The 26199-nt window shown below is 39.8% G+C and overlaps 1 protein-coding gene across 2 annotated transcripts in view; it reads right to left on the bottom strand.

The window, feature by feature from the left end:
* DCLK1 (doublecortin like kinase 1) overlaps nucleotides 1–26199 on the bottom strand; it is a 226023-nt gene that overhangs the window by 104038 nt on the left and 95786 nt on the right. For both annotated transcript variants that reach the window (XM_050978589.1, XM_050978584.1), the window contains exon 4: nucleotides 7579–7678. In XM_050978589.1, the coding sequence (XP_050834546.1) occupies nucleotides 7579–7678 (100 nt within the window). The remainder of the gene's footprint in view (nucleotides 1–7578; nucleotides 7679–26199) is intronic.

A 26199-nucleotide genomic window follows, 5' to 3' on the forward strand; every position in this document is an offset into this window, starting at 1 on the left:
ACATGACAAAACTCCAGGTATAGGGCCTGTATCTATAATGAAAAGTAGAAAATTACAGTGATCAATTTAGCAAGTCAGTCCAATTTTACTGCTGGTGAGTCTAATCTCCATACAAAATCTCTGGTACAACCATGCCACCCAACAAACAGGCAGGTCTCCAGGACAAATCCTAATACACTTTAGCAGTTGCACATTTTGTTCAGGTTCTCAGACTGCATGAAGAAGCCCTGATGACACAAGAACTATTCATCTCAAGGGTGTGTCATACAAACTTGTAATGGGACTATGTTGCTCACCAAAGGATCTTCTGCCACAGAACACCATTTCAGAAATTGATCAGATTCTAATAGTTTCCAGCATGTTAAAGTATCTGCAAACTGTGAAAAGTGCAAATGTACTTGCCAAGATTACCAACGCTGTATGCTCCATTCTACCTGACTAATTAACAAGTAAAGCAGAAAGATAAACATATGGAAAAGGTAATTTCCAAAAATCTCTGATGTGAAACTTCTCTATGCTCTTCACCAGTCTACTCAACAAGTTTGGTGCAGGAGGTTATAACATACAGCTAATATCTTCTACCCCCATCATCACTAGAACTGGAAAAGTAAAACGAAGAATCTCCCCTAAAAAGAACTGAAAGTAAGTTGCTATTTTGGAAGCTACCATCTTATGAGGATCAGACTGAACACACAAGCTCCAAACAAAACTTGTAATCTGAATGGAATATTATACAAACTGGAATATCATCAAAGGCAGCAAAATGAAGCAACTTCCATGGCAAAAGAACAGATAAGAGGCAGTCAAAGTAACAGCCTTAGTCCAAGATCTACACTGTTGTGTGTATCAAATTTCTGTGTTTATTCCCCAGAACTGAAAATTTGTTTAGAAAAGTGGTCATAAACATTGGAATTGCACTTTCTGCACTTGGGTATACAACTGAGATGTTCACAGTTTGGAAAAATAGCTCAACATGTTCTGCAAGAAATATGTTCTCCTGGACCACCTGAATAATCTAAATACTCAAGAAGTTACGAGAACGAATCAAAATGAAAGAGCAAAAATATCAACCTATAGAAAACAAATAAATATCCACTCTACTCTCGTATTTAATATTTAATAACACTAGCAGTTATTAATTAATTCCCTTGTACATTAGATAATTGTATTGATGATGCATAATAACAATTTCTCTTTTTTTAAAAATAAGCTGAAGTTTTATAAATTCCCAACATAAATACAATTTATTACTATGTAAATATTATTGAGGAAATCCTTGAAATTTTTGGGTGCAAAATTTTTAGCACTTTTATATCTAAAATCAGCTTTACTGCTGAAAAAGGTTGAAGGAATATGCACACTCAAACCTCATTATGCAAATGAAATGGGAATTTCCACCAGTTCTAGTTCATTGGATAGCATTTCATTCATGCTATTTTTAACAGACATCTGGGGAAGCAAATACTGCAGAAAACATATTGAAGAACATTTGGTTTAATGAGCAGAATGAATTAGCATTAACTGCAGTTTTACTGTTTGGCCAGTTTCAATGGCTGTTTTGTAAGCTGTAGGTGACCACAATTTTTCCTGGCTACTCATCCAGGCAACTTCTTCACTGCAACATGGATGAAAAGTGATAACTATGCAAATATACATGCATGCATGGCAAGGAGTTGGGGAAAGGAGCATGCATTTCTGGACTGGAAAGCACATATGTCATCCTCTTGAAAGCTCTAACATCCCTTATTCATGTGTATAAATCTGCCAGCTGGGGTGGGGGGGGAACAAAGATTTTATGATTTAAGTGGCCAAGTTTTCTCTGGTAGAGATTCTTAGGCAGAAAGGTGAGAAGCAATGTCTTAAGTTAGTACACCTGTAAAACACAGCGGAGAATACTGAAAGCAAATTTGCAGACAACAACTAAAAAAGTGGGCTTTTGTAATCAAGATCATGCCTATAAAAAAGGCATATATTAAAAGAGAAATGCTGCATAGAATAAACCTGAAGTTCTTTGAATGCATTTTTCATGTGAGCAGCTCATTTGACTCAAGTGCTACTACAGATTTTATTTAATGAACGCCACATGATATTATATTAACAGCCACCTGACGATCACGCTAACAGCCTGTTCTGAGGATTTCACTGAAGATCAGCATCCTCCTTTTAAGAGTTCAACACAACAGAAACGAGTGAGTCACCCACATGCTGCCATCCAGCCAAGTACTTCCAGGCAGCCAGGGCCAAGATGGAAGCACACTCCTAGGGAGGGAGGTACTTCCAGCACAGCTGGACACAGATGTTCTCAGTGAGGGGTTAGAGTTTTGGGGAAAGTTGTGGAAAGTCCCTCTACTGGATAAAAGAGATACTCTGTTAATGTATTTATTGTGAGAAAGGGAATGAGGACAAGTACTGATGTGCCAAATGGGAGGGAGCTGAGGGTACTGTGCAACTGCCTAGAGGACTAAAGAGGGGGGAGATGAAAATGGAGGTCCTGTAGTAGGAAGATAAAGGGGACATCGGATGCAAAGCCATTGGAAAAACATCTTTCCTTCTTGCCTTTCTGAACCATTAGTCTAAGTGGTACATCCAGCCAGAGTCTGGCCTCTCTTGCCTTAGTGTGTTCCTTCCTCACACACAGAATATCTGTTTCCAAGGCCCAGCAGTTGCTGACATTTGAAAATATCACACTGCAGTGGAACACTTTATATTTATGCCTCTGTTGAAAGCAAAGTTGTATCTCGAAGTCCCCAGAACCCACCATTACTTTCCAATTGCCAAAGCACGAGTTTTTGATGAGGGCAGAGTAAGTCAGCCAGCATGCTCTCCACTCCTAATCCAGCCAAAAGCTGCTTAACACATCAGTCTCTGTCCTATAAATCAGGGTAGATGAAGACCATAACTGATTTCCCCTTCCTGCCTCTTTTAGGAAGGACAGATTAATGAAGGCTGCAGAGACATGACAGCTATTAACAGGGATAAACATGATACCCCTGACCTTAACTGCAGTTCCTGGATCAGATGCGAGTGCACGCCTCCATGCGCACACGCACACGTGTGCGGACACCACGGGACTCAGATTTTCCTGGCAAGCTGTCTGCTGCTGGCACAATGAAGCAGTAACACTGCTGGCCCAGAGATGCTGAGCTGAGGACTAACACAGGCCAGCAAAGTCAAAGTGAAATTAGGTTTCAAAGTTCCAGTCCTAGTTTTCCCCAAAAACAGAGTCATTCTCCTCATTGTTTCCATAACAGTAATATGTGCTTTTGACAAGCATTCTGCACTTGTTTTCACATCCAGACATTCTGTATTGGTTACACTCTGCTTGGAGGCAGAAACACTGGCTTTGGCCAGCTGAGATTGCAGCTTTTGTACATGATGCACCTCAGTACATGACGAAGTCTGCCATACCCTCTGTGTGCAACTCTCAAGGTTCCAAAGCACTCAGAAAACATTAACAGAACATAAAAAATAATTTAATTTTTTTAAAAAAAGTCAGATACTGCCAGCCTCAAAGCTCTCTCATTTTACAGTGCTGAGAAAGAAATAACTGTATAAGCAGAGGAGATGTTCTCAATTAGGGCAAATCTCATGAGTTAGTCACATTGCAAAATCCTATTTAGGTGTCTAAATAATAGCTGATTGCAAATATTTTTGTGAGAGTGGCCCTTAAACCCTGATCTCTGCCAACAGACAGCTAAGGGCTATTAAAAGGCATCCCCTGACCTCTTCTTTGAAAACTGAGCAACTATGAGTTAAAGAAAATCTGGGATTTCTGGGAGACTTTCCAAAACTGCAAGCTAACAATGCCTGAAGCAGTCACTGCCATGCTCTACGCTGAGGAATTTTTTCTTCTTACAAGCTGCTGTAATGTGTGCTTCATTGATGCAATGCTTTTGTGCTTACATATCCCATAAAAACTTTCTATGAAAATAGCATCTCCACTGACACTTGACAAACAAGAAGCATTTACTTCTTAATTTAATGGTCACCCACATACACTCTCATGTCCCATCAGCAGCTCTCATGATGAAAGTGTGTGTGGCTATCATATCTATTGATCATGTCAGATACGGAGATGATTGCTAGGAATTATGATGGGGATGGTGCCTATTGTTTCTGCATTTCATGCAATAAACAGCATGTTTAGCATGAAAACCATCTGTATATCCAGGCAGGGAAGAAACTGCAATGTATAGTGAGGACTGCTTGGTTTTTTTTCCTCTTTGATGGATCCCTAATTAACTGACTTTTCCTAGCTGACTGCCAAGAGGATAATGCAATGCCTCTTCCTGAAAGACATAAAACAGAGAAGGGAGATGATATAAAGAAGGAACACATAGCCTCATTCAAGGGCAGGTTTGAGCCTGAAGTCAAAGCAAAGCTGACCTAATTATTCAGCCTAAAGAAAAGAAAATTGATGAGCCCATGGATTTTTCAAAGAAAAAGGAATCATCTGTTTCCCATGGTCAAAGTAGATAAGAAATTTAGTAATGGATTTCATTTATAGCAAGGGAATCTGGGGAAGATAGCTGAAAAACAGAAGAGTTTACCACTGGCACAGAATGTCTTGGGAAGATACTGATTCTTCCTCATCACAGGCTTTAGAGGGGCTTGTTAGCCAAGTATGCCAGAAATTAAACGGGGAATGTTAATCCCACACTTAGATGGGGAGATTGATTCACTGACTTCTAGACTGGTTTTTCTAAATTTCTGATTCTATGGCTTTTAGAATAGAAGTGCTATCCAAAGGCAAGAGCAAGTCATGGGAGCAGGAGAAACAAAGATGACTAGAAATAATGCAAACTGATGAGATTTTAGATTTTTCCTTTCTGATGGTGGAATTAATCTCATGCTAAAAGCCTTTTAAGCAACTTTAAAACACAAACTGTAGACAAGAACAGCTACATCAGGCATATAGATGCCTTTAGAGAAGCAAACCAGACATTGCAGGAGCATAATTCTTATGAACTGTTCAAAACATCCACTTTCAACTGAATCAACCAAACATCTACCATCTACTTTGTCAGTAAGTCTAAGGGTTTTTTTATTGGGAAAGATATCTGCTGGGAATGGCTCAGTCCCAGCCAACCACCTACATGCAGCTATCTACTGTTAGCCACAATGAATCCCAGTACAGGTGACTGGCTCCCCAACTTTGCCTCCTGCTCACCTCTAGTACCAGGAGTTCTGAACCCAGACCACAAAACAATGGCATTCCTCTTCCTCCCTGAGAAGTAATTCCCAAAACCCCAGAAACCTGATAATTTATAAATTTCTTCTCTTTACTTTTCTTTCCTGCCTTCAAATGTTGCTTTTCTTTAGTCCTCCTGCTGCAACCCCTTCACTGTTATTCTCACCATCTGGCTGAACCTGGAGGATACTGAAAGGATGTAGTGACAAGCCAGCAGAGTGTTGCTTCAAAATGCTTTTTAGGGAAGCCGAGATGGGTTTTACAAGCCCTGCACAATTGGACAGCACTTCCTAATACTTGTAATGCTCTTAGATTAACTATGAGGAATGCACTTTGTGATCACACAAACTTCATTTGCCAAGGAAAACAAGTTAAAAGCTCCTTTTAAAAAAAAATTATTTTTTCTCCAACTCTTGCTCCTGCTCAGAGAAGGCTGACTAGATGCATATCAGTTGGTATCTCAGCTATTACTGGCAAGCAACCTAAACAGCTTCTCTGATATCAAGCCTCCCAAAAAACATGGAGCAAAGTTGATGTACACTTCTCAAAGGAATTAGAGACATAGTCTGATTTTCTCCTCTTCCTTCATTCCTGCAGTAACAAAACAATGTTCACTGAATCTTTACCTGATAGAAAAGCAAACACTACAACAAATTGCTAAAGTTGTGTTTTCAGCACAGATTTTAAGGATTTGTCTTTTTCTGGGATCAGTACAAAATGGCTTTAAGCACCAAAGTTTCAAAGATACTGCTTACTCAAAGAGATGTTAATATGTCAGACAAAACCAAGACTAAGCAGAGTCAGGCTATGTCTCTACTTTGGCACTAGACCACCAAAAACCAGCTACATACTTCCAAAAGGGATTTAGACAAATCTGTGGTCAGCATTTCTTGAGTCTTTGCTGGAAAAACTGCCACATAGTTCACTGTGAGAAGACAATGGGCAGCCGCCAGTGTCATCCTTCAGATGAGAGAAACAAGTGAATCCAGACTGCACAGTCAGCTATCCAGGTGTCCTCTCCTTAGAGGCAAGGACATCCATTCTGAACACAAAGTCACCTGGGAAACTCCCTTTGCTGGTCAAATATCCCCCTCACCTTTCTAATTCCCATTCTAAAAATAGCTAAAGCCATTTTTCACCACTGGTACCTTTTGCCTTAGAGTCAACAACAGCAATTTCATTACTGCAAAGTGCAGATCTGGTGCTCTATTCTGATTTTTATTTCCATATTATAAGGTCCTCTAGAGGAATACAGATGGCGTTCTTGCTTCTGTCTGTGCCTGACACAAAAGGTCATTGCTGTGCCCAGAAGACACCTCCTTCTTCAGAGTCATCCTTCAACTCACAGTCAGGTCTGGACAAGTTGCTGCCTTCTGCTCCTACACAGGCTAACGGAGCATTTGTCTGGATCTGGGAAAACCAAGAGGCCCTACAGCTTCACAGGTTAGTCAGAAAAATACAATTACACCATCTTGAACTGTGAGAGCATAATTGCATCAAAAACCATGATGAAGTGGTGAAGCTAAACAGATACACACATAATGACTGTGTGACTGTTGTAGCAAAGTCTTGTCTGACTGATTCTTCAGCCAAGTGTCCTTTCAGACTTTTGATAGTTTAAAAAAAAAAAATAGAGATTTTGATACCAACAGATTACAAAGATACCATGGAGGGAAAAAGAGTGTAGGAGCAATAAAACTTTCACTGTGTCTTGTTATGCACAAAAATAAATTCAATGTTGTTGACAGCTTTGTTTGTTTGTTTAAATGCACAAAGCCTATAGTTAGCTTTTCTTCTTTTTGCTTACAACTGTGATTCCCAAGTCAGGAATAGTCTTTGTAACAACAAACAAAGGTATCTGAAAACAAAATGTGTATTTTCCTTAGAGGATTACATACATTGATTTCATTATTGTATTAGTCAGCCTCTGAAAAACAGAGAAGTCATTGAATTTTTTCAGATGACTTTGTCTGCATTTGCTGATTACATTTATCTTCCACATAGAATTGCATCTGTCTTTCTTTATCACATTACTTAAACTGAATCATTAACTAAATCTCAATGGTAGATACTGGGAGCCTAAAAAATTGTGATAAAGAAACAGAATAAAATTCAAAGTCAAAACATGAAAGGCTTTACCAAAAAAAGGAATTCCACCAAACACAACTTTACATACAATATGTGAAATTCAAGCTGAAATAAAGTTTTATGCTGCAATAGGCAGGCAGCTTTACTGTTGCTTTCAATTCTCTTATTTTCAGTATTTTGAATTAAAATATTTCTTCTATTTCTGAAATCAATCCAGGTGATACTACTTTAATTTAATTAGCATGATATGGAAATCTGCCCTTTACTCCCATTGTAAACATTTAAAGAAATAATCTTACCACTTTCATCCAGCAAGAAATCATCCTGGTAACGGAACTTTTCTGGTCCACATGCAATAAAAATGTCATCATCGCCAAAAAAATCCTGAAGGCACATCACCTGCAAGGAAAAAGGAAAGGAAGGCATTGTATGAAATACCTCACCATCAGAATAGTAACAATAAATCCCTCTTGGTCTCCATCCGCATGAAAATTCTTCACTTTTAATGGAATCAACAGGGCTTCATCTCCAGATAAATTTCAAAGCTGCGCTCTGACCATCTGTTACAAGTGAGAAACACTTTATTGGACCCTGCAGGGAAAGATAAGACAAAAAGCCTTAACTGTCAGATTTATTACATGATGCATCTATGGTATGAGGTAAAGGCCTTCTGTTTGTGCACAAGGTACCATTCAGCAGTTAGTGGGTAATTAATTTGCTTTTCAGTTCACATCTCCATCATTTGGCTGCAGTGAAACAAGGTTACAGCTTTGTATGCAGAATGAAATGCAGGTATTTCAGCAAAAATCTCTCTGACAGGGAATCAAACTCACATGGGTGAACTAAGCCTCCTTCACAAAGTCTCCCTCTATGCCAGAGTCAGTGGGAAGCTCTCTTTGAAGGCACCAAGCCGAACAGTCAAGTCAGATGAGCTGGAAATAATTCTTCTAGTACTGAGTAAAAGGATAGTCTCTTTCTACCTCATATATGAACAGTCAGGATTACATGGGTGTGCTTTTATATCCCTTCAGGAGATTTCAGAGACTTTACTGCAGCCTTTCAGGACATAAAGAGGGCTTGGAAGAAAAGTGGGCACAGAATTTTTAGCAGGGCTTGTTCCAACAGGACAAGAGGTAATGGTTTTAAATTAAAAGAGGGCAGATATAAAGAAGAAGTTTTTTACAATAAGGATAGTGAAACACTGGAACAGTTTGCCCAGAGAGGTGGTAAATTCTCCATTCTTGGAAACATTCTAAGTCAAGAGCTGGATACAACTCTGAGCAACCCGATTTATTTGAAGATGTCCCGGCTCGTGGCAGGGATGTTGGAACTAGGTGAGCTTTAAGTCCCTTCCAACCTAAATCATTTTATTCTATGATTTCCTTACAACAGCTTTTAGTTATTTCACAAGGCATTGCTTAACAATTGAATCTTCCCAATCATATGGAATCATATTAAACAAAGAATCAGTGACTTTTACCAAAAACTGACTTTGGACTTACTGATACATCTCTGACAAATTTTAAAAACAAATTAGATGTCTATCTACCTCTAAAACAAAAATACTTAATAAAGTCTGTCCTCCCTTCACATTTACAAGAAGGTTCCAGAAAAGTAGGCTAACTTAAATACTTTTATATCAAGTTTTGTAATTAATGTTTGAACAGGCTAATTTCACAAATCGAGTTTCAAGTCTACAGTCAGCAAAGCAACACATCAACAGTCTCTTAAAATTGACAAAACAGTTGAGAACAGTCCAGCTCATCTAAACAAGCCTCCTCAGAAAAAACATTTAAAGGCTACAAAAACACAAGGGAATGAATTACCTAATAAGATTTTGCCAGATTTTGGCATGAAAAGTACCCCCATCTGAAGTAACTGGTGTCTAGGGGTTATAAAATTCATATCATCACTCCCAGAAATATGCCTGAAGGCTTTGACATCCACAACAGTTATGAGCCTCTAGAGCAGAAATGTCATAAAGACGAAAAATAGAGGCACAATGCCATGACTTGCTTGTAGACTACTATTTGTAATTAAAACAATTTTAAAGGAAACAAGCAATAAATCATCAGCAAATAAGAGAACAACAACTAGATGAAATAAATACCAAAAGAAGAACAAAAGTTCTTCCTAAGTTATCCTTTCCTTAAGCAATGCATGTACTTTTTAATTCAGATCCACCACAATCCTATTTCTATGACCACTGTCATCTTTACACTACACACTACCTGAGCACCAACATCAAAAATGTAAATATTTGACAGAGCTTTATACCATGTTCCTACTCAGTTTATGTTCTATTAGCGTATCAGCCTCAGCAACATTTAAATAAACTCATTTGCTTCCCATCTTTCTTTTTTGTCCACAAGACATATCCTGCCAATCTTCCCACCCCATACTCCCACCAAACTTCAAACAGCTCTTCCCTTCAGTCAAGTTCCTCTAAAATTGCCACCTCTCCCACTGCATGCACAAAACTACTAATTTGCAGAATAACATTAAAAATCCTGTGATTTCCTTTTTGCTTCCCAAGTTTGACACACTTCTGGGGAGTGATAACTTTTACATCTGCCTTTATACCAAGCAGAGTATTAGAATCAAACCAGGAATAAGCAACTCTAGGCACAAAGTTGAGCTGTTCTGACAACAAACAGGAATACAAATTAAATTCACATTTGAGAGAAAAAAAAATTATGGATTTAATAAAACCCAAAAATGCTTGGCTCTGCCCAGTGAAGAGGGTTTCTTTGAAGCCTAAACAAGACATAAAAATTCAGGTAGCAACACTTAACCAGGCTCAACTATGCCAATTTTTAAAGCATATCAGGTTCAATCAGTGCAATTTAAATGCAAATACGAAAGAAAATAGGATTAATACACAAAAAATAATTTGTGCTTAGATATCTTTGGGTTTTATTAAATTTTACACTTATAATTTAGATATCTTTGGGTTTTATTAAATTTTACACTTATAATTTAAAGTGTTCTTATGCTTGCCTCTTTTCTCTTTGCCCTCAGTTTCATACTCTGTATATAAAATTCCAGCTTTTCTTGCCTCCTGAATTTTAATAATTTTGAATTTATAATTCTAGCTCTTAGAAAGGTTATAGCAAGATCATAATTTCCTTTCAAATCTGTCTTCTTCCAGAATAACTTCTCTTAAGGCTTCCAGAACCTTTTTATATTGCTATTGGAAGCCCTGAGATGTCCTTCACTGTCTGCATTTTCCATCCCTTCTGTCTCTGCATCCCTGGCCCTCTCTGCAAGTTCACACTCCTCAGCAGTTAAATTAAAAGGCATCTGACACATACACAGCACCCCCTTTCAGGCTTTTTTGGAGAGATATCTGCAAACACTTTCTATTCACACCCAGTCATCAGCTAAGCAACAGGACCTGCTTTTTATTACCCATTTTCACTTTTGGAGAAGACAGCTCCTAAAAAGTCAGAGTTTAGAAGATCAGGAATTTTTCTCACCTAAGCTGGACCATACAAGTGTTTTAGAGGTCAGTGTGTGCTCTGTTGCATGTGATCAGCTTTAAAATTAGTCAGTTTTTAAATCAGCAAATTACAAAAGCCTCCATTGGACTTTTCTGTTGTTTGCAAGGCACAGAATCCATCTTCTTTTTTACAAATAAGGTTTTATTTCTCACAGGGGCAATAACAAAGTCAATGCAGGAGCAGCCAAATGTACATCTTAAATAAAAAGAAAATTAAAAAACGCTGTCTGCCACACACACATGGCACTAAATACTCTGCGACTCTTTTTAACAAAAACCTTTCTGGTAAAGAGATGTTATTTAACATTAATAGTGTCTCTCTCACATTTTGCACTCTTTTTTACCCTAATAAATAACAGTAACATTAGCAGAGGCCAGGGAGTGCTTGCATTGGTGCTGAGAAAGACAGCAAGCAGCAGAAAGCAAAATCCATCACTAGTATAAACTTTGGTTATAGGCGAGCCACAAAAACTGGGTGACCTGGCCACAACCATAAAAAACAGAGGCAGAAGATTTTGTCATGCCTAAAGTCCCCTGAGTAAGTTGAACACATTGAAGCCTGGATTCCACACAAATCATCATTGCCCTAGTGAACAACTCAAGACACCCACATGCCCTTCCAGTGGGAAGCACAGACGTCTACCTAGGAAGACCCCAAAATTATTTTGTACCTCAGCAGCTGCTACTGTGCTTTGACCCTCTAGTCAAAGCACCACAGCAGCTGTGTCCCCAGAAGGGACCAGGGGGGACCTAGATGGACCAGGCACCTACAGCTGCCAGGGAAGCTCAAAGCTGATCAGCAGAGCTGTCCCAGAAGAAGAACAGGGAGCAAGAGCAGCAACCTTGTCTTCCAGCCCAACCTCAGGAGTGGCCCTGCACCATATACACTGCATACCACAGGCATTTTGAAAAATTAGCTTCACTTTTCCTTCTTTGTTTAAGCAGGCAAGCATTTGGAGCCAAAGAGAAATCTCCTAACTACTGTGGGGATTTTTCCTTTGACTGGCCTGAAACATTAAAGTTCACCTCTCTGTAGATGGTCTCATGCTTATGGAGAGCCTCCTTCTCATATACACAAAAGACATCAGAAATTGTGCCTCGCATTGTAGAGTGCCCGTGGCCCAAGATCAGCAGCTCACAGAGCCAATACCTGGTTATATCCCTCACCAGTCAGAAAGGGCAGTCAGAAGTGGTTTGGAGGAGCTGCAGAGGGAGGGAGAAACGGAAAGGAGAACACAGGGGAAAAAGAGGGAAAGGCAAAGGGAAGAGAGGGAGAGAGAAGAGGGAGGGAATCAAGAAGGGAGAGAGTGATGGGATCAATCCTTTCAGTAAAAGCATGAAATGAAAGCTACAGATGCAATCCTCTTTTGTAACTGCTGTATTCTGACTGCATTCAGGGACCTTTTAAATTTACATTTTCAAACACATCCACAAAAAAAAAACCAAACACCCAGAACTAAATTCTTTGTGTATATCAGTCACAGCAAATTGAATACTTTTCTATTCCTTTAAAGCTGACTGCACACCAAGTTAATACTGAAACACTGATATTTTTAAATAAAAAAATATTCAGAAAACAAAATTTTCCACTGCATTTAGGAGCAGTTCATAGCACCAGCACATTACAACACAACGACCATGATTGCTATCTCACTTCTTTGTTACAATTTCCATAGTGCTGGGTTCTGGGACAGAAAAGAAGGAAGGGGTGTTCTGTGTGTTTGTCTTGTTTTAATAACGATTTAATTTGACTTAAAGCTAAGAGCTGTTTTGGATGAGCAATGAGAAAACCTCAAGCTGGCATGTCCTCAGGCATCATAGCTGTTGGAGAGCTGGAAAGAAAAGTGAGGACAAAGAAATGAGGTGGTGAAAGCAACAGAGATGCAGAAGGCTCTAAGGAAAACTCAAGTGATAAGTGGGTATAGGGTTTTATGAAAAGCAAAAGAGAAGTGAAGCATGGCAAAAGGAAAATGTGAGGCATTAAGGAAGAAAGAGACACGGGCTGCCAGCCAGGAGCACACACAGAGGGTGACAGAGAGGTAATTGAGGCTAGCGAGGAATGAACAGTCCAAAGGAGGGGCCAGGCAGAGAGTCAGTGGCAACTGCCTTCCAGACTTCACCCCATGATCAGCCAGATGGGAAGTTTTAAATCTGTTTTAAAGTGGCCATTTTGAACCTTAAACAATCTCATGTTGAGTTTGATTACCACTTCTCTGATAGTGAAAAAGACACTAAAAAATATTTCATCCTTGGAAAAACCTCAGTGTTTCAATGACTCATGATTTTAGGACTCTGACTCATTAATTTTGTGTCAAGTTTTATGAGTTTTATTACAGAGCTTATTTCCATTTTCCTGCTACTTTTGATTCACTCAGACTCAATGTTTAAATCTTAGGCAGGTCTCTTCAGTTACTCATGTCAAAAGAGCTCACTATACCTCTCTACTACTATTTTTCTTTTTTTGTTTTGCCTCTGGCTGATTTTTCAAGTTAAAAAAAAAAATTAAAATCCCCCCTTAAGACTCAATTTCATCTTTACTGGTATTTTGCCTTCATTTTTCCCCTTAGCCAAACTGCATTTTCCACTAACTACTACCTTTGCAGTACTTACCCACACTTTATCTATTGCTTCATGGAGGAATATCTCAGATACTGAATTTATCTCACTGACATCTATGCTGGGAGTCAGTAACAAGTCTCATGACAGCTATGAATATTCCTGAGAGCTTATAAATAATAGGATCACAAAATAGTTTGGGTTCCAAGGATCTTGAAGTTCCTCTCGTCCTACCCCCGGAGTAGGGACATCTTCCACTAGACCAGGTTGCTTAGAGCCCTGCCCCTGGTCTTGAACATCTCCAGGTGTGATGGGGCATCCAAAACTTCTCTGGGCAACCTGAGCCAGTGCCTCACCACCCTCACAGTAAATAATTTCTTCCTAATAGCTAATCTAAACCTACTCTTTAGTTTAAAAAATATTTCAAACCATTTAAAACCCTTTGCAACAGGCCCTGCTACAAAGTTTGTCCCCTGACTTCTTGCAGGCCCCCTTTATGCTCTCAAAGGCTGCTGTAAGATTTCCCCAGGGCTTTGCCTTCTCCACGCTCCACAAGCTCCACTCTCTTGGGTCTTTCTTCATATGATAAGTGTTCCAGCCCTCTGATCACTTTTGTGGCACTCCCCTGCAGGTCTCAGGAGAGCAGAGTAGAGGGGGAAATTCACTTCCTAATCCTAGCAGAAATGCAGTATCAGAAGAGACCTCCTGTATTACTCCATTTATCTCCCAGCTTCTCTTATTAGCTTTCCCAGTGCTTTGTTCAGCTTTGTACCATACTGCTTATTGTGTATCTGTTCAGAATACAGACCAGTAAAACAATCAACTGTTAGGATTTCACAGCTTCAGGAAAATCAGAAATTATTCGTTCCACATGGCTTTTTAGGTAATTTCTGTGAAATGAGAAATCCAACCATATCGATATGGCCTTTTGGGAAAGGGGAAGGAAAAACACTTGTTCTTTCTAAATGCATTTTGATAGCAAGTATTTTTATTTCTTCCCTTTCCTCAAGGAACCTCAGTCTCTCCCTTCTTTCTGAGGAAAAGGAATTACCTCAGCTGGAATTCACAGACCATCACATTTGAATATTTCCTTCACAGTTAAGGCAAGTCTATTTCTCTTCCTTTTGGCTCAGGCTCTGAGGCTTTTATTCATAGCCTTTCACATTTATCTGTCATTACACACATGCCATTCCTGGAGAGCCAGTCACCTACAAAAAATTTAATTTATCATCGGTGTATATGCACTTCCTCTCTCAGCTTCTGATCCAAGTTCTCTCCTCAGGTGGTGGCTTAGCTGAAGCCATTGGGAAGTTTCTGCTACACATTCCCGAAGTTAAACGGCACCAAATTCATTCTTTGCTGTCGGAGCGAAATCTCCATGGTGACAACTGCACTGTCAAGCTGTGAGAGCTTTCCAGAGAAGAAGAGCATTTTATCATGAGATTCTCATTACAAGAGTGCCCTCTGTAAATGAGGAGGAGATGGTGCCATGGGGGTTTGTGTAAATGAAGAGATGTTACCGCAGGGGTTCGCGCTGGCTGGAGCTGCTCTTTGCCAACTGGCCTGTGTGGCTGCATTGCAGATTAGTGCCTCTGATTGTGTGTGTGGCCTCCCAAATCAGATGAACACAAGACACCATCATAGCTAAAAAAATATGAATTTTTATCCTCAAAAGCAGCAGAAATAACTTGTTCTCCTGCTGGCTGTCAGGAGCAGAGGGAAAGCAAGCCAGCATCCCTGTGACCTGGGGAGTCCTGCTTCACCTGCCTCATGCACACTGTCCCCTCAGTTTGTGTTGGTCAGTGCTGGCTCAGGACCCACTGCTCTTCATTTTGCTTCCTCTGCCACCAATACAGAGGTTTCTCTCCTTTTATGACTGCTGAAGATGTGGTATCAGTTTACTTCTACAAAGTGTTTATTTATCAACATCCATTCTGTGAAATACACAGCTCAGCCTGTATGATCTTGTATGATCTGAGACTTGGCAAAAAAACTGACAGAAAAATCACCTACTTTCTTCAGTTAAAATACATACTCAGTAAAATATTACTTTCTTGGTCAGTAAAGTACTTCATTAGGATGAGAAAACCTTTCCATACTATACTTTATACACTAATCTTAATATACTGTTTTACTTCACTAATTTACTTTTTTGGTTTGCACTAAATGATGGCACACCTAGAAAACCAGTTCACTTAAATTAGTTTTTTCAAACGTCCCATCACATTGCTGTTGGGAAACAAGTTCACTCTGTGACAAACACTTCTTAAAAGCTTTCACCTTAATCCTTTAAAATTCAGGTAAAGATAGTGGAAAGTTTGCAGTTCTAATGCACAGTAACTACTATACTTTGGCTCAAAACATTACATGAAACCTAAGTAATTCTATGTTAGACTCCAATTTAGTAAACAAGCTTCTTTGTTAGAGAAGTTGAGGAAAGCAACAGACACCTCATGGGCTGGCTTACACGTGACTGAAACCATGAAAGGTTTCTCTGCAGGAACCACCAACATGGTCACTTGGGATTCCTCCTGTCAAAAATTGCTTCATGGCAGACAGGACAAGAGCCACAAGAATGTGGAGAAGACTGAATCCTGCTAGTCACCATAAAATCCCACAGCAACTGCGCAACATGCTTATTATGGACGACTCAAGCACCAGAACAAAGTTTGTACAGGAACAGAGAAGAAAAAACTCTCCTCACACATTTAAAATAAATTCACGTTAAACAGAGGATGTTTCTTCAGGACTTTCTGACATTGATAGGATGGCTGATTTAACGGCAGAAGCTATAATTAATGGGCCAATGGAAAAATAGTTAAGGCTTGATAACAGAATTCAACTAGATCTGGATTATTTCTGTTCCTTCTGCCGCACTGGTGCATTTGCCCTTGGAGCCGCGATACAACACTACCATTTAGTGGCCAGACGCGCCAGGCGCGGACTCCAGCCGCCCACCGCGCTTCTGTCCCCAAACATGCGGCAACTATTTCCTAACGCTGTATTCACACAACCCTAAGAAACAGGAAATTAACATTGCTCTCATTTCTGATTGCTTAGCAAAATAAAACCTCCTTGATTTCAGGTGCTTGAAGAATAAGGCCTTGTTAGAGGTACTAAGATGGTTTTGGAGACTGACTTTCAGACAGCACATGTACAAGGGAAACAACTTACCCAGTTTGAAAAGCTGGGTTTTGCTGAAAAAGATACCATGCCCCTGTGAACTTTTTATTTATTTATCATGACTGAATTCTTCTCTTAAATACTCAAAAAAAACTAAGTACTGAATATGTTGTCCATGATTTAAGGAGCAAGAAATCCTAGTTTGGCTAATATCCTCTTTGTCAAGATAGTATGTATTTTTATTTCATCATTCACTTAATTGTGCTCCTGCAACTGCACTTGCACAAGAGCAGCTGGTTTCAGAGCAGTCTCTTAAACTAGCTAAAGCACTGGCCAGTGTGTTCTTCAAAAAGCAGTGACACTTACAGATCATTGGCTGAAGGAGGCCTTTGCATGAATTTCTTTCTTACAAAAGAAAACCCCACAATTTGAAGGCCACGTAGTAAAAAACCCAAACTCCTCTTCTATCACCAATTATGTTACAAGTGGAAATATTTTTTACCTCAGCTGGAATAACACGACTTTTTAGAATACCACTGCATATATATTAAAAAAATTACATCCACAGCTTTGTTCTATTTGCTGTGAACAGCAGAGCACTGGACTACTTTCTCATGTCTGTGTTCAAAGTTCTTCAAATATGCAAAAACAAAAAATTATGAATTTTCACTGTTCAGCTTTCATGAAAAAATTTCACTGATGATCCTTCTAGTTGCTTTGAGCAGCTAAATGAGGAGGCAGAGACCAGCTAGGAGAAGCAAATTCATTCAAAAGAAAAATGCAGTCAGGTGCCATTTTCTGAAAATTACAATTACAGGTTTGGAGATAAGAAGAAAATACCTTTCAAAAGTACAGACAAAAATGCTTTTCAGGGCAAGCTTCTAGTGCTAGGTGAAATGAATCATTTTGCTCAGTCATGTTCACTGTATTTAGCAAATGCATTATATTGGCCCATTACTTGAAAAAGAAACTAGGGGGCCTGCTGCTTCGTAAGTCCTTTTATTGCATTTCATCCCTAAATCTCAAAAATAAGATGCACACAATCAATGTTTCTCAAAACCACTTTTTCAAAATACCTGCACATCAGTAAAGCCTTCTGATTGCAACTTCTCCCTGAAATCAATACAATTTTCCAACAAAAGTCACTCTCACCATTTTACCTGAAAGTGTACATCACTGTTATTTTCATTTTCAAGTAAAAGATCTATCCATCTCATGCTATAAGGCAAGTATGAATCCTTGAATTAACTGTTAGAACAGAAGCATTTGAATAATTTTTTACCTCTGTCCACTATGTATTTTTCTAGAGGTCTGCTTATTTTTGTGAAGTTCTGCTCAGCAGGAGGCCATAAGCTGGGTCCTGCTCTGCTTGGCTGGCCAGATGCTGCTCTCTGCCTTCCCAGCTGGGAACTGTGGGAGCAAGCTGCAATCATTTTTTGAGACACTGGGAGATCACACAGCTTTCCCTTGGAGACTGCAGAAAACACAGCTTCTCTGGGAATTAGTCCAAATAAAATTTACTGGCTGTCTGGATTCAAATCCAGATGGAAAGCTTTGATTGGTAATTTTGCTTTAGGTACTGCAATCCCTCTATAACAGAAATTATAACCATTATGAAAGCATCCAATTTAGAGACTACCATGACATTAGGTGGCATTCCAGGAGCAGTTTCCTGAAAGACCTCCAAAAATAAGATGTTCTTTTGTCTTTCAATTCAGAGCAACCTGCCTCAGCACAGCTTTGTCAAATGTGGGAACATTTCTGGCTTTCTTGTTCTTGTGAGAGAGTGTGCACTACAGAAGTAGGCTGAAGCATGAAATTTGTAAGAATTAATATCTAAACCAAACCCATCACATCTTGCGCCTGCAGCAGAACCAGATTTCAACCCTTCATTTCAAGTAGCAGATGGACTGTGCAAAAATATATATATAGCTACCCAAATGCATTTAGAGATTAGTTATTCTCCCTTCTTTGAAAGCATTTTAACTCCAAAATCCCAGTGTATCACCTTAATATCCATGACACAATGTTCTCATGTTAGCTTACTGACTAATGGTGGACTCTGGTGATAATGCCATAAACTCCATTCCCTTCAGGCATAATCATTAATAAAATGCATGCAGGACAGCACTCCATCACAAACTGCCTGGAACGTAAGTGAGATGTGTAATGGCTTTTGGCTGCACACACATGCTAACTTAAGGCTCAGCATGCCACACCAAAAAAAAAAGTGACATGGTTAAATTCTGAAAAAAAAGGAGGAAAAGGGAAAACAGATGTCAAGGTTTCAACAAGTCACTGCACACTGCAGCTGGAACCAGTACAAAAACAACGCAAGTCTGCTGATAATGTAGCATTTCATGTAATGATAAGGACAATAAAATAGCACAAAATGCAAAAGCTCAAATGGCTAAACACCTTCCTCAAATTCCAGAGGGTCACTTGGGCTGAACAATAATAGAAATCCTTTCAATAATCAGATTAAATGATTCAACCATTAAAGCTCTTTATGCTCAAGAAAAGCGAGAATTGAGAGATTCCCTTTCTTCTAAGTGGAGAATATGGACAATAAATCTAAAATCCAATCCAAACAGACATTCAGATGCACACTATCTCATTACCATCACTCTTGAAACTATTTGGCAATAGTTTCCATTACTACTACAGATGTTAACAAGATGGATGGAGAGCATGTTAAATAAACATTAATGTTAATATATTAAGTGTCTATGCAGCAAAGCCACTGTTCAAATTATTTATTTCCCTAAGAGCATTTCTTGGGAAATCAATCAGGGAATTTACTTGCTAATAACTATTAAAAATTCAAGATATTTCCATTGACAAAGACTGTATCATTCAGAAGAAAAACACTAATCAATGTAAACATGGTCTAGATGTGTAATCTGTACTCTGGTGAAGTGATTCTTGTACCTGCCATTTGCCCTGGGCTTTGGCTCCTTAGGACACAGCAGCAAAGGTAGGAAATGTGCAGAGAGAATCCAACCTACAGAAATTTACAACGTGAAAGAGTTCAAAAGCTTAAGGATGAAGAAAGAGCAGACACAGGCAATAATCACAAAAACCTGGAATTTTAAGTCCAGCTCTGTGAAGAGACACCATGGTCAGAACACCGTTTCCACATCACAGGCAGACTGGTTACAACTGCTGAGATTTCTCAGGCATGCTGAACATGGAGACTGCTTTCTCATGTAAGAGTTTCTTACTGGAACAGAGCCTTTCGCTTGTGAGTGCTTCAGTACAGCAAGTCCTGGGACATTACTAAATCTAGCAAGCAAAAAATAAGCAGAGTTTATAAATCCAGGAATATGACACGAACCATCAGGATTAGAGCTGACAAAAAAGAAAGCAAGCAAAACCCTCAGGCCAGCACTTGGAAAATGGATTTTTAAAGTACTGCTACACACAGAGTCACAACTGCTTTCTGAAAGATCTGAGAATTGAAAAGAAATCTGCTAAGATGCAATCAGTGTGAGTTTCAGATAAACCCCCACCAGCAAAACATATAATAAGTTAATGTTACAATGGGAGTTGAAGAGCTTTCTCAAGCACATCTGAAAGTTCCAGCATGATGGCATAGAAAAGGATTCCTTCAAAATCCCTTTTATTTTGCTAGAAATTTTTTCTTTAATATTTAAGCTATAAATGGTGAAAGGAGGTACTTTTATGAAAAATGAATATCCAGAGCCCTTAATTTTAAGACTAAAATTATTACAATACACTGGCACTATATCTTCAAAACTACTTGTTGCCTAAGAAAATGTAAATGAAAAGTTTTTGCTGACATACTACCCTTCCACATTCATCACTAACCTGACTGCTGTGTATTTATAGATTGCACAAGCCAAAAGCATTGCATTCATGCTTAATTTAATCTGTGCACCCTTAGGTTGACTTATTTTAAGTTGTAGCATAGCTTGGAAGAAACATGTGGAGATGCAGAAAGTACCAAAGGAATTTGTTTTGATTATTTTTGACATACTAAGATTTATCAAACTGACACCCTGATGCAGATGCACATCTCTGCTGGCAGTGCAGCATCACTCACATGCAAAATCCATACCAAAAATACCTGCCAGATGTGTTTGGAAATGTTATGCTATTTAACAAACATTCAAAGATTTGACTCAAACCCAAAATGAAAACAAAAAGGTGAGGCAATCTATGCTCAGGCAGTGCAGCCCCAGATAACTGGTTGAACTGGAGGTCCAGAAGCACAGATTAGTTATTAATCTGTTAGGCGGCTCCTTAAAAAACTTTGTAATCTTTTGAGTTGTATCCCCTGTGTTCTGATTCTACAACCTGTTATGAACTCAAACTTAACAGCCTTCAGCTACAAATCCTTTACTTCTAAGATCCTACATCTCATAGGGAACGATGCAATAAAGCAACATGAAAGAAGTCACATTACAAAATGTAGGAGAATTTAGCACATTTGCAATTCAGAAGGCTGCTAGGCACAGACAAGTTCCAAAGAAAAACACAATCACAGAAAATAGCACCATATTGGAAAGGGAAATTTGCACCAAAAGCAATTTCACCTGTGCTAACACCTTGCAGTATCTCTGAATTTTCTTTTCACTTACTGATGCTCTTCTGCAGCACAAAGGACAAAATCCCCAGGACGGCCAATCTCCACACAGCACCCAACTTCATTTTTTGCATCCAGAACAACCAGGAAATGAAGTTCTGTCCATATACCTGTCTCTACATATCTCACGTGTATCGATATAAACCCATCTAAAAAATCCCAGGATCAATTTGTAGCTGCCAACATAATGAACCAAAAAATGTCTGGTCCATAAGGGAAAAAAAAAAAAAAAAAAAAAAAACAAACCAAACAACCAAACCAAAAAAACCCCAAAACCAACTTTTTGGACAAATGTTCTTATCTCTTCTAATTTTAGGCATATCTGTTAAATGTCCTAGGCTGAATCTCTCTCATGTACTTGCATCTTGCATTTGGGTTCAGTGGTGGTGGTTTGGGAGTTTTTGGGTGTTTTGTTAATTGAGAAATTGAGAGAAATAGGTTGCCAGCTCAGAAGAAAAGCAGAGGAAAAGGTACGTATCCTGAACACCTGAGAACAAACATGGAGCCATGGATACGCTAATTGTTAAAGCTGTGTCATTAAAAACTAAACACTAAAAAACAATTATCAAGTGAGGCAAAAGCAGAAAGAAGGGACTAAATACACAGCCCACACAGTCACAGATGGTGACACACTCTGATGGGAATGGAAGCAATTATGAGCCAGTCTCAGTCCTGGGACTATGCAAGGAGTCCTTGAACGATATTCACAAACATTAGGCACGTGACAGGGGATAAGCACTCTCATATTAATGGCAAGGCTCCAGTTACTCCAACTGGTTTCATTAGTTTGGAAGTGATGTTAACTCCTTTCAGCAAGTGCAGGTAGTGCTAAAAAAAAAAAAAGAGAGGATTTTCTGTCTTAAAAGATAGTGAAGTAATAACTTGATATTGGAATCCAAGTTTTAAGTCTTTTTATTGCTTAAAGCAAAACCTGAAAAATGGGAATGTGAACACAGAAAAATCACTTTCACAACCAAGCTTGCAGAGTGCTGCCACACGCTTTAAAACCATTCAAGGGCTCTCAGCATAGTTACCCTTCTCAATGCAAGTTAGGCATATGAGAAACATTTGGTTTATGTTAGCTACATAATTACAATTTTCTAGCAAATTTATAACAGGCAACAGATTCACTTAGCCAAAAATATCACAAAAACACACTTTTGAGTTTTCCCGATCATTTAAAACAAAGGTAACTCTACAATCCCCCAAGATGCTTCCTTTTGCCCCTTTGCATTTTTTCTAGAGGTACTTCCTTTGCCTTTTGTTCATGCCTTTGGTATCATCCTTCTTTACTGAAGCCAAAAGTGGTCACGCTTTCCCTTCTTACAAGAAAAATGAACCTGAAAGCAGACAAAATGCCTACTGCCTGCTTCAGATCAGTAACCTGGTACAGAAATAACCCACAAGGACCTAGAAGAAGCTCTCAGTAGGAGCCAGAGATTTTAGCACCACCAGAAATGGACCTGTATAAGGCCAGAGCTAGGATCCAGAAAGATGCATTATAGGTCTTTCCACTTGGCAATGTATGATTTGTGCATATTCCTTTTAAATAAAGACATATTAAATCATATTTCTTTTTACCTGCCATTACACACAGAAGGAATTTATTCACCAAAGTTAAATTCATTAATATTCTCTTTCTGAATAGAATGATTTCAGAAAAGGTGGTTCAGAGTAAGAACACACCTTTAGGTGTTTTGAATAATTTTCAAGAGGTGCCTCATTGCTGACAGACATAATAGTTTACAGTGTCAATAAAAGCCTCTCCTTAACCTTTACAAATACATTTACTCAGCATCCCTAATTGTCTTAAGACTTCCCAAACCTGTGAATCATAGTGGAAGAGTAGCAAAACAGACACAACACTGGAACAGAGCACTAAGAGAGATTTGTAAGACCTTGCCAAAGATCCTTCAGAGTACATTAAAACTTGTTTCTGCAAACAGAAACTTGACCAAGTAATGTATTAATTCTTTTAAAGTGACCCAGAAGTTAATGGAAAAATATTCATGCAGGGAAAAGCCACCCACACTTGAATGGTACAATGACTCAACCAACTTAAGGGCTCAGGAGAACAGTAAGATCCGAGTCACTATCTGGGATATCTTCAAAACTATCTCCTGTGCAAAGATTACTGTCTGCCTTGCTGAATTCACCAGTGGCCATTTCAGGATGAATTCATCACACTAATGGCAGGCAGCAGCCCTGCCCTGCCTCTGAACCAGCCGTGAATATTCAGAGAAACGAATACTGCCTCCAAACGAGGCTAAACAATTCCTGATCCGTCTGCAGCGGCTCCAGAGGTCTTAGTTCAATCTTAACCACCCAGAGCAGACCCCAATCTCGCAGCAACGGGTGCCGAACTTGCTGGGATCGCAGTCCCTTCGCCTTAGGGAAGCTAGAGCTGGTGTTACAAGTCAGAGCTGTGCACGGGAGCGCTGCGGGCAGGAGGAGCCGCTGGGAGAGGCAGGACCGGGGCTCGCACACACGGGGGAGCTGCGGGCAGGAGGAGCCGCTGGGAGAGGCAGGAGCGGGGCTCGCACACACGGGGGAGCTGCGGGCAGGAGGAGCCGCTGGGAGGCAGGAGCGGGGCTCGCACACACGGGGGAGCTGCGGGCAGGAGGAGCCGCTGGGAGAGGCAGGAGCGGGGCTCGCACACACGGGGGAGCTGCGGGCAGGAGGAGCCGCTGGGAGGCAGGAGCGGGGCTCGCACACACGGGGGAGCTGCGGCCCCGCGCCCGCCCCGGCTTTGCCGCCCTCGGGGCTCCCGACTCCCGGGCACGGAGATTTGCGGCGTCCCACCCGGTATCCTCAGATCCAGACAGGTTTACGGGGCCAAATAGCAAATAAACGGAAAGATAAAGGGGAAATAAGGATCACGAGCGAACTCTCCTGCATCCTCAGTGAAGCTGCTATTGCTGAACTTCATAACTGGTGAATTCTAGTTTTTTAAGAGTGAGAAATCCAGGAGGAGACTTTTCTCCCTTTCTGACACTTCAGGTGCATGAATTTAGCTTTTTGCCTATGGGCAATCACCCAAGCTTTTATTATTCCCCCCCCCCCCCCCCCATAGCATGAATTTATTCTTCACACTTTCTCACATTTTTTCTGAGCATCAGGGAGAAGATTTTAATGTGAGAGTGACTGAGCCCTAGCACAGGGAGGTGTTAGAGTCTCCAGCCTCAGACACTAAAAAGCCATCCGGACACTAAAAAATCCTGCACACCCTGCTCCAGGTGACCCCGCTGAACAGGGTAGTTGGTCCAGACCAGGCTCCTCCAGCAGTCTCTTCCAGCCTCAACAATTCTGTGATTTTTCTTTCCTTTAGTTCACTTTCCCCTGTTATCATCCTCCCACTCTTAACTCTTTTTCCCATTAATATCCGCTGCCTCAATTGCCTTACTCCCACCGTGTTGTCTCACTTCTCACTCTTCACCTATTTTTTTGCTCTCAGCTAGTAGAAGAATATTCTGCCTTTGTGAAGCAATTGGGGAGGGTACATGTTTGACAACTGGAGCTAACAATCGGGTCCTACTGAAGTGCCTTCCTTTTCCATAGTGACATGGGACAAGAGGCACTACAGGAGAACATCATCACCATGGCCAGAGGACATCAATTCAAGTGTACACACAATCAGACATACTTTGTGTGACAAGAAAATTGCATCATCTTTGTCAATGCGAGTATGCTTCCCTCTGTCACAAGGGTGCTTACATGCTGGAATTAAATGTATGCATCATTTTTGAGACAGCATATATATTGTAACTACACTGCAAAATCAAGTTGAATTTTTTTTCTTAAAATCCTGATTTTCAAACTAATTGTAAAGGGTCATAAAGGGACCTTACATAGGTTTAGAAGCCAAAACCATGAGAAGAATCACAGAAAATCCTTCAGAATAGCTCATTCTCTTAAAAAGAAAACAGAACCAAAACCAACCTCAATGTAAGTCCCTTCCATTAACAGAACTGGAACAGAATATATAATATTAATAACAGAACAGATTTTGTGTCCATATTTTCCAGAAACAAGTCTCAGCCCCACCAATCCCTCTCAGTTTTGTCCTGTGAAAAAATTCATCAGTAACTTTACTTGGACATCAAATTACAAAGCTACCCCTGTCCCAGAGGCCAAACTATTCCTGACCATGCTCCTGAGGAAGAGGGGTAACTACTTCAGCTGTGGAAACTTCAGCCAAACTCAAGAGGGAAGAAAAGGCTGTTTTCCCTTCTGAACCACCTGCACCAGCAAGGGCATGTGGAATTCTTGGGGAAGAGCATCATCAGCTCAGGAAAGCTCCTCCCTAACTCAAAAAGCCAAAACACACCATAAACAGGAGCTAGAAAAAAAAGCTTTTCATGCTTCTTCTGTTGCCTCACAAGCTTAGAGTTTACCTCTTGGAACACAATGAAGGCTGTTTTAAGAATACAAAAAAAAAAAAAGAAAAAAAATGGAGTCCACAGCTTACATCCATAAAACTAAAAATTGAAACCTGTTATGAAATGAAATATTAAACAATGTTTCAGGATTGCACTATTGTGACTACTTAAATGAGAAAAGAATAGAAGAAAGAGTGAGCCAGTCCTGAGGAATGATACCTACTTTACCTTTGGGCCTTTTCCACAAGTCCCCTACTTCTCACTAAGAGATTTAACCAAGGCTCTGTTTTAAGGAATTTTGATGCCTCACAGAAAATACTTCTGCTAAGCAGCACTAGCTGTTAAATTCAGTGAAGTTTATAGCTCTCACATTCTATGTAAGGGGCATATGTTGCTGTACTTGGAATACGGGGAGACACACAACTCTGTAGCTTTGGAATTTCCCAAGAGCGCATGGACCACAACAGGTGACAATAGGAGAGATTTCCCAGGATATTTATGCTTTTTGTTCCTCATTCTACTGATATTTTTCAGTGTTTCAAAACAAAGCAAAATCCATATCCTTCAAGGAGAAAGATTAATGCATTCTTTAAAAAAATTCCAAGTTTAAAAATAATGCCACAGTCCTGCAAAATCCTATCTTTTGTTTAAGTCTGCTTCCCAGCAAAAGCCCTGCATTCCAACAATTGCTTACTTTCTTGTTACAGTCTTAGCTGCAGTGCCTTGATAAATAGATGTTTCCATGGAGATG

Source organism: Serinus canaria, chromosome 1, assembly GCF_022539315.1.
Source record: "Serinus canaria isolate serCan28SL12 chromosome 1, serCan2020, whole genome shotgun sequence".
Classification (NCBI taxonomy): Eukaryota; Metazoa; Chordata; class Aves; order Passeriformes; family Fringillidae; genus Serinus; species Serinus canaria.